The 16,233-nt window shown below is 33.1% G+C and overlaps 2 protein-coding genes across 2 annotated transcripts in view; both read right to left on the minus strand.

Moving 5' to 3' along the window:
• Positions 1-1,611: 1,611 nt before the first annotated feature.
• Positions 1,612-4,567, minus strand: LOC149490814 (uncharacterized). Its single transcript, XM_089711268.1, has 4 exons — positions 4,307-4,567; positions 3,792-4,013; positions 3,292-3,425; positions 1,612-1,687 (listed from the first exon to the last, which is right to left on the minus strand). The coding sequence occupies exons 1-4, from the start codon at positions 4,565-4,567 to the stop codon at positions 1,612-1,614; spliced, it is 693 nt and encodes a 230-aa protein (XP_089567394.1).
• A 286-nt stretch (positions 4,568-4,853) lies between these two features.
• The window catches only part of LOC149490815 (endonuclease/exonuclease/phosphatase family domain-containing protein 1-like), a 34,764-nt gene continuing 23,384 nt past the window's right edge, over positions 4,854-16,233 (minus strand). Inside the window, exons 5-6 of the mRNA XM_089709078.1 lie at positions 9,331-9,495; positions 4,854-6,484 (exon numbers count right to left, since the gene is read on the minus strand). Coding sequence (XP_089565204.1) covers positions 6,249-6,484; positions 9,331-9,495 — 401 coding nt within the window. The 3' untranslated portion in view covers positions 4,854-6,248. The remainder of the gene's footprint in view (positions 6,485-9,330; positions 9,496-16,233) is intronic.

A 16,233-nucleotide genomic window follows, 5' to 3' on the forward strand; every position in this document is an offset into this window, starting at 1 on the left:
CATGAAAATGAATAGTGTATAAAATAAACATACTTCATTTACTGGCTCTTGTGACTGCATCTCAATATCCTTTGGATTAGTTCGCACAATCTCCTTCCTCTTTACATATAATTCTGTAGGTATTTTCGAGATTTTCCATTTAGTGAGCGTATGAATATAAAATTTTTGTGGAGAGCCTGGTCTTTTGCTTCGAGGTTTCTCTTGATAAACAGTTTTTGGTGCTGGTGTTATATTATTATATTGAAAATCAGTTCTATTTGTTGTTTCATAGTTGAACAACATGGAATCAAAATGGCGATTAACGGACATTTTAAATTTAATTATGTAAAACAAAATAAGTAAATAAAACAGCCTAACGAAATAAAATTATTATGAAAACAAAGATGCCAAGTTATTCAAAAGTGACAAACATTGACAATGGAAATGGCAAATATGATTCTGTCGATTCGACACATTTTTAATTATTGTTATCTTACTACCTACCTACATATTGTAGGTACTCTGTTCTGCTACCTACAGGGTCCTGATCCCTCCTTCCCCAGAAAAAAAAATGAAACAAGCAAGTGTTTACAATATATTTATTAGACTAGCAATGCCCTGCGGTTTCACCCGCATAGATAGCGATATCGTTACAGTGAAAAGTCTACTATAGGTCGGACTATAGGTTTAATTTTTAATCACATGAAAATCACCTTTACCCCGTCCCGCACTACGGCCTTTTTTTTTTGTTTTAGTGGGGAAATCTTTCATAGATACCCACGGCCTCCGGGGGAGGGGCCGTGGGTTATGTCGGATTCCTACCGACCAAAACCCCACTGTGTTCCGTCAAGACGCATATTGGTAGAATTCCTCCGTGACCCCCGCACTACGGCCTGCTCAAACAGTATACCTACTATTTTCTGTAGATTGACACTTTTAAAAATTCGTTATATCTTTTGAATGGAATATCCAATTCTTTTCATTTAAAAAGTATTTTGCTGGTATTGAAACAGTCTATAATAAAACATCATTTAATGGGATAAGGATTAATATATGTGTATGGATAACATGGTTTGATTACTGTCGGCACTTCTATTTACTTTGAAAACGTAAAAAAGTTGTTGTAGTAACATAACTACTGAAGATGGACATATGGTATCGCGGACTTTCTTGTAGATATTGATCCATTCTATAATACCGTAGAACATTTTTTTGTTCTATCTTCAATAGATTCCGCAGCGCACGCGATGACAGAAGTTTTATTGAGGATTTTTTTACACCTTGGGTTACATTATTGCATTTTTGGTAAGGATCTCTAATTTTTTTGAAAATGCAATATAGCCTATGTTGCTCAGTAAAGATGCAGCTTTCTAATAGTGAAAGAATTTTTGAAATCGGTCCAGTAGTTTTTGCGTGAAAACCATACATACATACATACATACATACATACTTACAAACTTTTCCTCTTTATAATATTAGTATAGATAGGTAATAAACATGTGTACATACAAAAAATAAAATAAACTACGGAAAAGGCAAATTTTAACTAATAATTAATAACTAGTTAATAACATAAATTGTTAATGTACATATATACCTACATATAAAATGAGACACTGATTTCGATGATAATTATTTACTTTGTTTCATTTCTCGCAAATTATCTCGGTGTTGTTTGACAATTGCAGTTTCTTCACACATACGGCACCTGAAAATATTCAAATGTTTATATTCTACAAAATGATTTTTTTAATCGTAAAAATGATACAGATATTAATTTACCTATCTTTATTTTATTGTTATTTGTATCCATTGTTATCTACAATTTAACCATAACTCCGGGTATTATTGTTCTTCTATGATAACTATGATTGTACCTACTATACATAATATATTAAATGGACTTTGATAATTCTTTTTATTCCTTTTAGACAATTTTTTTATTGAATTTTTTTTGAAGAATACTTGCGCGGCGTGGTCTGCAATCGATATCGAAGCCAAAAATAGTTATTAGGTTTTGTCCACAGATCAAAGAAACTAAAGGGAGATACGGTTAGGGGGCGGGGCCGATGTCGCAGCAATATGCCCAAAAAAAGAACACATGCTGTTTGTTGCATTCAGTTGACGTTCGACCGTCGGCCGGGTATTATTTGACAATGCCGTGTTGTTCCGTTAAAGTTTGTAAAAACCGAAGTGAAACCAGCAACTTTAAGTCAAATGGAATCACATACCATCGGTAAGTACTGAAAATTATACGATTTTCTTACTAAAATTTCAAAAACAATATTACGTAGAGTGATTTCTTGTCTTCATTATGTGACAGAAAAACAGTCACAATAATTTATGTAAATAGTTTACAATGCTTCTTCTGTACGTGACTCTATTCAAACGCGAAGTTCGAATACCGCAATGTATAATGAACATAATAAAGCTAACAAAACGTTCGATCGTGTAGTACAGGCCGCTGCTCGCGGTCGTTAGTTGAGGATGCGCGTCGAGTGTGTCCATGTCGATAAGATTCGGATTTTTTATCGTATTATGTATTATTTTACTACCTTATTTTTATATCATAATGTATTACTATTAGCTTAATATCTGATTGTATTATTATTATTTGATAGGTACTCGAGCAATAATTTTATAGTAATTATTATACATGGATTAAAAAAAGAAGTCACTTATTTCATACTTATATTACTTTACAATAAGTCAATAGGCAATGCTTTATGTACTTCATCACCATGAATGCTACCATCAAGGTGTCCATTTCTATTTTCTACGTAGTTACTGTATTGCCTATAAATTGTTTTAATTTTAACGTTTCTCATTTTATCGACAAGCAATCCCTATCGTAAACGCATATCTTGCGGCTGTGTGGTGCTGTATACGTACGTCACTTACAATCTAGTGTGCGAACGAATAGTCGCTCTCAAATTTTTGTGTGATGACACGCACACAACGCGAAGTATTGTTTATATTTTGTTTACTGTTGTGTGCGTAAATTTGTTATGAGACACAGGTTTCGTACTCAGCGCAAGCGATTGGCATCTCTCTAGATCTCTATGATTTTGTCTGTTTGTCCGTATGTATGTCCGAGCTAAACTCAAAAAGTACTGCATAGATTTACTTTAAATTTTGAATTAATGTTACTAAAAGGTCGGGAAAACATATAATGCTATATATATCGTCTACCAAAGAATCGGAGCAATGCGGTTAAAACCGCGGGGCACAGCACAGTATAGGTACCGCAAGTTCGATCTCCTTCGTATAAAACACGTATTATGTATAGCTATTTGTATTTGAAATTCAAACCTAGGTAACTTTTGTGTAAGCCAGAATGATTTAGTGGGATCACAATAGCTTCTCAGTTGCTTTCCGTCCCAGGACACGCTCTCCATTCGCCACTCAGGGGACACCACCGGCGGTTGTAGTTTTGGCAGGAATATCTTTTGGAAATAATTCAATGTGTCAGATTGCTGATTTGGATAAGTATGAAATAGGTACTTTTATTAGGAGTTTGTTTCGTAGATAAAATTGTAGATTTCAATAAGACCATTCTTTATCTTTTGAAGAATTGTTCCTGAAATTCGCTACTTGGCATATGAATGTTGTGTGGTATTATAACTACAAAATAAAGAAGATAACTAGTTTGGAAAAAATAAAGTTTTAAATAACAGAATGCAAACCATTATCACGAAGTAGATACGTCTCTGATATAAGTATCTAGTATATTTAACTTTAAACGAATCAAATAGAAACAATATAATAAAATTGTGACTAGTCACTAGACTACTTAATATCAAAGGTATTACAGGATTAGTCTGCGCAGGCAGTCCCGGCAGAGGCGCGGCAACATTCACACTCGGAGTGACAGCCTCCCGCGTGGCTCTCGTCATGTCACTCGTATACATGTCATTGCAAAGGATTTCCCGCGCACGAGGATCCTCTATATCATCCATACTAACTGCTGGAGTCATAACCAATCGAGGCCTTGTCTTTTGGACCTCTTCCCTATCTATATCTATGGGCTTTTCCTAAAATACCACAGATAATGATGGGTTAGTTTAGTTACGTCATTGTTTGGATTATCTGCGCGGGAATTCTAACTTCCTGTAGCGATTGTTTGTAAATTGTAACGTAATAATAAAATATAAGTTATTTTTGTGTTTTAATGAGTCATAGATGGGGTCTAGTCGTTGTGAATTCTATTCCTGTAGTTATAAAAAAAATATCTATAGTCAAGGTAGTTAGCAAGGTACGGCTGGTCCATAAAAAATATGTATGTTACGGTAAGAATACCCAATGGGCCAATACATTAAATACTTACAAATGCCTGTTGCACAATTCTGGGGTTCGTTCTAACAACATCCTTAGGTTTGTGCAGGATATTAAAAGGAGGTCTGTCTCCCCTCCACTCCCTCATTGTATGTACATTCTTATAATCTGGTAGACCTCTTACATAGTGACTGACTCGCGGTTTGTATACTGTTTTGGGATATTCCTTGATTATGTACCGTTGGTAATCGGTTCGGTATGTCGATTCGTAGTTGAATAGCAGTGAATCTACTTTTTGTTTCGCGTTGGGCATTTTTGTTGTTCAAACATTTGATAGTTTTTGTTGACATCTATGTAATAAAGAATTTGACAATAGGCTAACTAGAGAGATGTATTATTGTCACATTGTTGTAGTGAGTTGAGAAAGAGTTGCGCTAATAAATTATTTAATTTAATAAATTACATTTAAATTATTTTTCCTAATAATCTCAGTAAACAGAAAACATTTTCGCATTATTTAATCTCTAAGGTACTACAATCATTAAACTTAAATACCTATATTAAAAAATAACCTCTTCTACATAAAATTAAAACAACAATTTATATTTGATTGATTTATTAAAATTCACCAAATAAATTACACCGAAGCCGTAACATAAAACATAATTTACGTGGTTAAAATAATTTACTATTTATCACAAAATATAGGTAATTTGCGACACTAACACATTTAAATTCATATTTGAAGTGTTTATAAAATAATATTATTGCTTGAATGGTCACTTAGTTCATAAAACTTGCTTAGAATAAAAAAAATCACAATTAAAATAAGCGAAGTGAGAGACCGTGGTAGTGTAATATTATATTTAATATACTATATTGTCTATAAATACGACATAATGCACATAAATCATAAAAAAAAAACAAAAAAGTTCATTAAATCTTAAACATACCGCCAACATATTTCATTGAATTAAAAATACCACAGTCTCGAGCCAAAAAAAAGTAAAAAAAAAATTGCAAGTGTCACATTCGTAAAAATAAACTCTACATTTATAAATACGAGATCAATCACTACACAGTATATACACATTATACAAAAATATTCATTCAATACTTTGTATGTGATATCACATAGTTTCCATAATCTCTATATTTGAGACGATTTATTTCTTCACGCAAACTTCAAAAGTAAACTATTTGTTGGCAAATTATTTCAACTAAATTTTGGCAAAAAAAAAATTTCTTGAATCTATTTTTACATCTAAGAGGAATTTTCTCAGGTACAATGAATTTAAAATACCCTTCAATTTATATACATTTAATATCATAATGATGCCCGTTACACACTATTCGTATGGAATTTAAACTATTGCGCTTTAAAAATATTATCTTCTATTATCTAAGCAAATATTGGGAAAAATATCTATTGTAGTATCGAGAAAAATAGTTTTTATATTATAAAATTGTTGAACTCTACTTGAATCTGATAAAAAAATTCATTATTGACACAAAAAATTTGGCCTCGATTCCTTAAAATCTAAAAGTGGAATTAATGAAAATGTTAAGTAGCAATTTATTTATTTTCAAAAATATAGCATTTTTTAATATTATTTAAACCAGAGGACGCAATTCATCAGCTACTCAAATGGAAGTATTTAAAAGGAACATGATACAATAAAAATACAGCCTATATACAGAAATCGTTATTATCTACACTTGAATATATAAGTCATAATTATGTTACAATAATTACATTTATTTATTACAGAAGTAATAAATCGATTAATGTATGATAAATTTGATTTGCTTAAGTTATACAAAATCCCCAAAAAAACGAAACTTGAAAATAGCGGGAAATTAAAAAAAAGGTCGTTCTACACGATATTCAAAATATGGACCACAAAGTATAGACACTGTACGAGAAGGAAGAGCGCCGTAGTCGCGCAGTACACCACAGATAATTTTCTACCATCGACAAATTTTATTTTTTGTCAATCGGGTATTTTTAGTTCTGTCCACACCGGGCAGAAGGGAGAAGCTGGTCCTCCCCAGGACCATCCTCGTGGTATTGCCAGGTGACAGAGCCCAGATTTAACCGCCCCCGAGCGTCCTATAAAGTTGCTAGCGTCTATCGTCCCGGGACATAATATTGTGCTATTTCCCGATACAGTCGCATCCACCGTTGTTTTTATTTCTTCGTCGAGTAACGACTCGCAGTTCTGTAACACTGTTGACAAAAGAGACCTTTAGTAACAAGCTTTAAGACCTATAAATTTTTTTTTATTTTCTTAATATTAACCTGAATTGATGTATGTATGTTTTTTACTCTTAACGAAAACTATTAAACAGATTTTGATGATAATTGGCAGTGATGTAGCATATGTACAAAATTTTTCACATCAGCTTTAGAATTACTAATTTTCAGGCGTTCTTGCATGTGAAATTGCGCGGCACTACTAGTATTGAATAATTATTAGGCAACAAGTCTATCTTAAGTATCTTTTATCTATAATATAGTTAATCAATTTTAAAATGTTGCAATATCTCTAATCTTATTCATACAACGATAAGAGCAGGATTACCGAGCTAATTTGTAATTATAGAGGTTAATTATATTTTAAGGTTCTTATTTAGGATATAAAATTGTGAATAACCTTGAAAAGGGTCGCTTTTACCAATTTTTAACGTTGAAAAGAAACAAAATATACAACAACTTGAGATAAACCGAAGATATTGATGTATAGGAGGATTTAGTAAGACATTTTAGTCTCTAGACGTCATTGTGTATTTTAGCTCCTTTTAAAGTTGTCAGCTTATTATCAAACATACTCATCACCTAATACGAGAACAGTAACGTGAGGCAGAGAGATATCTTTGTTACGACTTACGCTCTCACGGCTAAAGTACAGAACTGATTTCGATATTTAAATAAAAACGGATAGAGATTCCACCAAACACATGGGCTTTAATAAATCCCGATCTTTAAGCACCGCCTACAGAGTACGGACGATAATTTATAAAACAAACGATTTCTGTATACCCAGGGAAAGTCACATTCTAAAGCTAGTTACAAACAAATGAATCATGTAACTAATGAGCAAATAGATTTAATCCCCGCTAGCTCAAAGGTCACATTATCTGTTAGCGGTCACTCGGTTGCGATGACAGCTTTGAACAAAGCCCGCTTATCAATTATTAAATGAGTTATGTAAGGTAATTAGTGATTTGAGTGTTAATTATGAGTAAATAAGTTATTTTGGGAATATTCGCAGGATGCCAATCTACCTGGCGCAAGCTACGCTAAAAAGTGGTCAAGTTACGTGCCGGCAACTATACTTACTTATTGAAGGCGACACTATCGTTCCAATATCCAATTACCTATAATCGAAGATGGAACCTGCACTCTTGAATGCTAAGGTCTAAATTAAACTACATCTATTGAGTATTGACTACCTTGAAGAAATAAAAAAAAACCTATTGAATTGAATACCTTGAAGAAATAAAAAAAAAACCTATCAAAAGAAATATAAATGCATGTAAATGCCAAGAAGCCACTCTGAACAGTTATCAGATCGAATGTAGAGCCAAGTATCTAACTCTACACGTCTTAACTCATTTGACCATATTGTGAAAAATTTTATAATTACAATAGTTCTTAAAGTAACAAAACATTTAAAAAAAATACTTTGAAATATAAATGTTTTATTTTATATAATCTACAAAAATTCCTTAATTTTTATCATGACAAAATAAAATTGCCATGTCACGATTTGACGTTAGCTTTCATTAAGTGATAAAGGATTTTTTTTACACCTGCAATGATAACGAACAAGGATAAACACGATGTTTTCAATTAATATTCAAGAAACTAAACATTAGGCACTAGCTGCCCCGCCAAATGTTATTCAGCTTTAACTCTACCATTTAGGGGTATAAATAAATTGTCTTCTTCCTACACACGGAGCTACCGAATGAATTCAGTCAAAAAAAGAAAAATTCTTGTTAATCTATTCCCTAAGAGATAAAAATTATCTATGAGTACGTATTAGTCATGTTCCTGCATGCAATTATCCTATGCACTTAGGGCGTATTCAGAAAGAAAGCTTGAAACTTATAATTGCGCTTATCGGCGCTTGTCATGTTCATATATTTTCCTGCGCGGGTTACCAGCACTGACAGGAAAATATATGAACATGACAAGCGCCGATAAGCGCTTATAAGTTTCAAGCTTTCTTTCTGAATACGCCCTTACTTATCACATTACGCATGCATGGACACAGTACAAACACCCGTTGTGAAATCAATACGACAGACAATTAATTATTGCATAACGTAAACCGTTTGTAAATAAGATGCTACTGCAGATCGATAATTTCATCACGTGTTTATCATAGATTAGATTTCCGCCCGCGACTTTGCCCGAGTTTTCAAAGAAAAACCCACATAGGTAGTTCCTGTTCCTGTGGGATTTCCGGGATAAAAAGTATATGTCTTATAAAAGTATATGCCTATGTCTTATTCTGGGTCTTCAGCTACCTGCATACCATATTTCGTTGTAATCGGTTCAGTAATTGCATGAAAGAGTAACAAACATCCATCCATCCACACAAACTTTCGCATAACAAACAGACCCCATTTGAAGTATGTATTTATTGAATTATTTCTCGCCTTCTAGCGAACATGAGTACACACATACATACGCTTACATCTGTATCAACATTTTTATTCTACCCTATCCCTGTTTTTATCCAGATCTATCTGAATACCAAAGTCCAGCCAATTCTTTTCACCAATATTCAGTTAAAAGTTAAGCTTTTAACTGTAACAAACGTCCCTTTATTTTATGCAAACTAGATATAATGTTATAAATATTAGTACTTATATAAAAAAAGACGTGTGGCACTCGGGGACTGCCGCGGTAAAGCTATTGCATGCTATGCCTTCAAGCCACACCTCCGCGCCCGTCGGAGTGGGGAGCGTGAGGTTTTTTCGTTACGGAATTTCTGGATTCAGTCCCCGCGCTCAAGGCCCGCGATAGAAGCTATGCAATAGCTTAAAAATAAAAGAACTCACTTCTAACATTATCCCACTTCTGAAACTCGCCCAAGAAAGCGAGCTGCAGCTTCGCTCCAACCGCCACATCTGCTATCTCTCTCAGTCTCGTGCTGTCTTCTTCATCTAGCGCGTCTTTACAGTGCACGTTAACCAGAATTAACGGCCTGCCACATATCAGGAACGCTGAAAAATAAAAGAATATATTTATTCAATGTATACTGAAGGTAACCAAATAATTATTGCGTGATCTTCTATAAGTACTAATATTATAAAGAGGAAAAGCTTTTTTAAGGATTTATGCCAAATACTACTTGATCGATTTCAAAGTTATTTAACCATTAGAAGGCTACATCTTTTTTGTGTAACACAGGTTTTTATCAAAAGAAAATTCGGGTAAAGCCGAAGCTAGAGGCTAGTAGTTTGTTTTATAATCTACGATCGATGTCGTAATTCGTATACCTAGGTAGATTGAGACATATAGATAGATTGTCTATTTAAAAATTGATAAATCAATTTTATTGGTTAGCATCAACTTATGATTCATTGATAAGTAAATTATATTGAATCGGATAAATAGCCGGACTCACTAATCCAAGTATGATATAAATTTATCATCACATCTTTATTTTATAGACAGTCTTTATTTGGGATATCTTTTATATGGTTTTACGGATCGTTGATAAATATTAAGTCATCAAACAAATAAAAATTGATTAGTCACTATTCACAGGATATTCCGCACTTGACTCTTTTGATTAATGTTTTATCAGAATATAATGCAACTAGGTTTAGTACAGATTAAAAGAACGTGTAAAACTTAAAATCAATGATTACCAATGAATCAATTTTACGCGAGTATTATAGTTTTTTTTATTCAGAAGTAGGTATGTTTCAAACGCTTTACAGCGATTGTAAATAAACAGACATAATATTTCCGATTTTTTTAAGCTATTGCATAGCTTCTATCGCGGGCCTTGAGCGCGGGGACCGAATCCAGAAATTGCGTAACGAATACCTCACGCTCCCCACTCCGACGAGCGCGGAGGTGTGGCTTGAAGGCATGCTACGCAATAGCTTTACCGCGGCAGTCCCCGAGTGCCACACGTCTTTTTTTATATGTTCAGGAAACCGACACGTCCGAAAAAGAACAGTTGATATGATCCAGACATGGTTAGGTGACCAGTGTCGTATTAGCCATCATGATGGATTACGGCCTTAACTATCAATCACCTATGTTTCTGGAGTTGGGATAATGATAATTATGATGACTGTCCAAGATGATAACACCAATCTACATATCTATATGCCAACCCATATTGCGTAACTGCATGGACACGACCGTCCTTTTCTTTCCAACAAATCTAATCAGCAGATAAAGTTCTGTAAAGTATCTTAACGATAACCGCTTTCAATATCACGATAAAACGAATGTACTTTGCACTACAATAGTTTTAGTTTATTTAAATCGAATGGTTATATAATATATTCATTAGGGTTAGTTTTGAATTCGCACTTCTTCTCTTAGATAGAGCACACGACATTATCTAGTTAAAAATATGTATGTATTTATATTTCCGAAAAAAAAAGTATAGTAAAATAAATAGTCTTCGGAAGAATCATAACTGCAGATACTAGAAGATTCCAGTATCCTTGAAATATTATTCCAGTAGTCTGGGATAGTAATATTTAAAAATTATCTGTTTCAATATCCGCTATACATGCGTATACTTAACGTACGTGATTTATCTCCTCTACCAGATCGAGCCATTCCATACATTTTCCTCATACAATTATCAAAATTTCCACATATCTAGATTCTAGAATGTGACAAACAATACAAACGGAACCGAAATAGAGCGAAGGTTCTAAACCACTTGACCCGCCGCGAACAACAACAGTCGAGAGGTCAATTCATCGCAATCGCTGTGCACGTCACGAATTTAAATGTCGACTTTTTATTGAAAATATACCTTTTGGATTGTTTAGTTTTCTCGTTGATAGTTTCAGTATAACCCAATGCTTACGATAAGTAACAAATATGGAAAAGAAAAAAAAAACGACGTGTGGCACTCGGGGACTGCCGCGGTAAAGCTATTGCATGCTATGCCTTCAAGCCACACCTCCGACCGTCGGAGTGGGGAGCGTGAGGTTTTTTCATTACGGAATTTCTCGATTCGGTCCCCGCGCTCAAGGCCCGCGATAGAAGTAAGAAGCTATGCTATGCTTAAAACAATGCATTGCCACGGTACTAAAATATCACGTACAATCTTGTTATGTCGTAGTTTTCACTTTTCACATTGTCCATTTTGTTTTTAATACTAAATAATACAAAGGGACGCATCGTTTGAGGAAAACGATTTTCAATTACATTTATTAATTCTGTGGTTGCACGTTGTTTAATTGTATTTGTTGTTAAATTGTACATGTTGGTTGGAGGATAACCAGTAGTTCCTTAGACTAAGGTAGAATTACGCATCGAAAATTTAAAATTTCAATCACGTATGAAGGCTCTTGACCAGTTGTAATTTATAGTAAAGTAGTCAAATAAGATTACCATTTATAGCGTATCCTATCCTGTATAATACAAAATGTATTTATTTATTTAATTTGGACACCGTAGGCCACACCTTACGGTCCCTTGTATTTACAAAAGAAGATATTTATTTAAAGAAAACACATCTGCATTTACGCAGAGTTTTTTAAAATACCAAAATCCATAATAAACATTGCTATTTTACACTTAGTCTCTATAGCAGACTAAAAAATAGAAAGATACCCTCTTCAATCATGAAGAAGAGAATGTCTTTCAGACAATCATCTACTAATTTTCGTCAGATAAAAGACAAGAAATCGATGTATAACAAACGCAGGTGGCATTGCCAATAAATAAACATGAAATTAAGACCTTGTACAAGTGTTCGTTGTGCCAATTATTAAGTCAATAGAATGAAGACAATAAAAGTAGGTATAAATATTAATCACGACTGTTCGAGCCACGTGTTTGCAACGGCCACAAAAAAACCTTATCAAGCTCATAAAAACCTTTCTTATAAATCGCTGTGTTTTATTATTCAGATATTATATACTGCGTTGTATAAAATGTTATTAGTTAACTACTTATAGAAAGATTTTTTTTATTTTTGAGTGAAACTTCTTTTGGCAAGTTGAGAGTATAATTTCAAGTCACGTCATGGCAATACCGTCACGTCATGGAGTAAGGCAAATATTTTTGTATCTATAAATTTAGACAAAGAAGTTTCACTTCTGACACGTGTGCTGAACTTTTTTTTTTTATTTATCGTCTGACGACTGACGATTCAGCACTGTTTCTATTTGTTAAAAATCTAGCAATAACTACAATCTACAATCATTCTCAACATAGACTTTGAAGCCATAAATATTCAGCATACAAAACAATAAAATAAATACAGAACAATACGTGTTTATGTTTTCAGAAGTCTTTGTTTTAGACAATAAAATGCAAATAAAGCGATACCGAAGCCCTATCGTCAGTAGATACCATAGTATAAAGAGAACAGTACGCACATGTTCTCTGTGTACTTTTATTTATTTAATCAAAACAAAATTTGATTATTTTCACCCATAACCCTCTTAAAGCGAGGCTATAGAAGCTTGTATAAGAATGAATATGAACCTACGTCTGATATATGTTTAGTTGAATTAATGGATAGAGAATGGTATTAATTTTCTAGAGGCTGAATTACCGTGTGCCATTCGTAGTTGACAACTAATTGTATGTAATCTTATAAGTATAGGTAATTCTAATCTACAAACCCAAATACATAAGAATCGTTTTAAATTAAATAAGGTATAATAAGTACTGATTATTATTAGTCTTCATAATTATTACCTTATTTTATAAGCACACTTCTCTTAAAATCATCCTACTCTATTAAAACAAATAAAATACTATAAAATTTCACATTGAAAGTGCCAAGTATGCAGTTTTATTGCATGCTAATATGTAGCCTTGTTACATAATTATAGGGGACATAATTGCTTGACGGAGCTGATGGTCACCGGCCATATTTGGAGCTATGAATGAGGTGATCCGCATTCGAAGCGCTGTTCGAATGTTAATTATTGTACTATTTATAGTAACTTCCAGAAAGATCCGTTGTTTCCTTCCGATTAGCGGATATGTTGTTGACAATTTGACTATAAATATTAAATTAAGGAATGCCATTTATACATTCACTCTTTTTATTACGAAAAATGTAGTGAATACATACACACTTTGACCCCCGTCTTCGTGCCAGTTGACTATCTCGAGTGACTAAAAACATGATGTAGACTAAACCATTTGGTAATAATGAACTACATGCTACTGATGAAAAAGTTTAACTTACTTGATAAAAATATATAAACAAATAAATCCTGATAGAAGATATCAATGCTAATTTTTTTTTTACTTTGGAAGTTGGAAGAATTCGCTTTTACGTTATGTTTTTACCAAGTATGTTTATTACAGTAGAGCCTGTTTTATGTATTTATTAAAGTACAAAAACAAACATTCATTCCTCTTTTTTTGCTTTAATACCGATGCCTTTCCCAAGGGTAACAGGTCAAAACAAAATTCCGATGACATGTCACATAATCCTTTTGGGTATAACGAAAAAAAACTGAATAACAAGTGAACTTTTTATATGCACTTTACAATTGAAAAGCGTCTAAATACAGGTAAAAAATACCTCAAACGTTAATCCTGATCACATTATCTATACTAATATTATAAAGCTGAAGAGTTTTTTTGTTTGAACGCGCTAATCTCAGGAACTACTGGTCCGATTTAAAAATACTTTCGGTTTTAGATAGCCCATGTATCGAGCTATCTGCTATCGGCTATATAATATTATCATCACGCTAAGATCATCAAGAGTGGACAATGCAGCTAAATGTAGATATAGAAACCACTATCGAATAGGGCAACTGAAAGGGTGCTTTAAGCTTTTCAACAAAAAATGTGTGAGAATATGTAATGAGGAATGTGTTTGGAAGTAGCCAATAGTATCGCTTCAAACGATAAATGCTTCAAACTACAAACGAAATGGAGCGATATGATTGGTTGTATACAAACACATTCCTGGCTACACATCCTCCCACATTATTGGTAGAGAAACAGCCTAATGTTAGCTATTATGTGTATTTAAATAAATAATTGAATAAAATGAGCATAATATGTCTGTGTCACAACGCATTAATTACCTAAGTTATGCAATATAAAATAACTCAGTAATTTTCCTCAATACATCGATGAAGAAAGTTGGCATCTCTTTCACCTGTCCAAGATTTTTTGTTTCTTTGCCAAATTCGAGCCGCCATAAATGAAAATATTACATGAGCAATGTAAGAATAAACAAATATAGCCTTGCTGGTTAAAAATTCTTACTAGGCCACGTGTTTGTAAACATTTATATTTTACAATAATCGATGTTTAGCTATAGGGTTAGTTTGTACTCTGTTCCTTTCCTCTGTTTCTTTCATACTTAGCTCAAAATACTTGGAAATGAAAGAGACAGAACATAAAATTAATCAATGTCAATTTAGTTGGAGTTTATTCTTCAGTATTGTAATTTTACTAGTGTTGATACTTATATTCTTAGCCATATAAAGACGCAACAAAAAGGTTCGTACAGCTCCATTTATAACATGATTTATTTTGGCATAAAATATAAGCCTGTCTTGACAAATAATAAACAATTAAGCAGTATTATAAACATTCTAGATCCTCTTAAATCCTCTATTAGAAAAAAAACTCTCATAAATCCCGTTAAAAATAAATCTACTAGAAACCCTCCCTAAATACATCCTTACATCAACACCTATACAGATGCCAATTCCAGACTCAACATAACTAAGTCACGTGTCGCTCAATTCATAATTTCCCCCCTCCCAAAGCTAATTACAACCAACCCCGGTGTAGTACCGCTTAAATAATTGCCATTTGTCATCGACCCGTCGCTCGCCTAATGTCACGCGAGTCCCTTGGCCTTTCATAATTAATATTGTAGTGTGCGACCGTTGAAGTGTCAATATTTTAAGATGTTATAGGTATTTTCAATAAGCTAGCACATATTTTTAGCGGGCTGTGGTAGTAATTTCATCTTAGTGACTGAATAAAATATATTTTTGACAGATGTCACTAAGACGAGATGGCCAAGACCGCCAAAATATACCCGTGCTTATTGCAAAAACTCTATATTACCTGTGGTAGTAGACTTTACCAAATTTCTTGCTTCATCAAATGTTTAAACGTGAAAGGCTAACGAACATACAACCGTACTGTTACCTACTTATATATTTACACAACCACAACATATTGTATAAAAGATTCAAACAATAACAAACCAAGTAAATAATATACTATAAGCTTGTAAGGCCACCATGTTAATTTCAAGAAGAGACATTATAAAGATATAAGCGCATTATCCTTGAAATAATCTTATTAGGATTATGATTGAAAATAAATTACATAAAAAAAAGTTTCAAAATTACAACGATTATATTATTTTTTTATTTTCAAAATATATGTATATGAATGCGGATAGCGGTACGACTTAACACTGATTTTCAGTGACCACCTTACGACATCCACATTGTCAGCTGCTTAACTGTATAATAAATAAAAATAAAATAATAAATAAATATAATTATAAAAGCGTTTTAATATCACAAGACAGCATTTTTTTACTAAAATTAAACCCCTTTTGACGTATTGCATGACACTAGAATCGCTATAGCACTGGCGGAGGTTCGTATTCGTTTTTGATTTCGTATTTTCTTTGACAAGGGCGATGGATGATTGTCATACTCCATCTGCCTTTTATTTTGTAATCCAAGATAATTTATAATATCACTGCTCATAGGTAAGTAGATAATTACCGAATACAGAATGCTAAC

Source organism: Colias philodice, chromosome 2, assembly GCF_061535455.1.
Source record: "Colias philodice isolate Cphi_HAF_F1 chromosome 2, ilColPhil1 Martin Lab GWU primary, whole genome shotgun sequence".
NCBI lineage: Eukaryota > Metazoa > Arthropoda > Insecta > Lepidoptera > Pieridae > Colias > Colias philodice.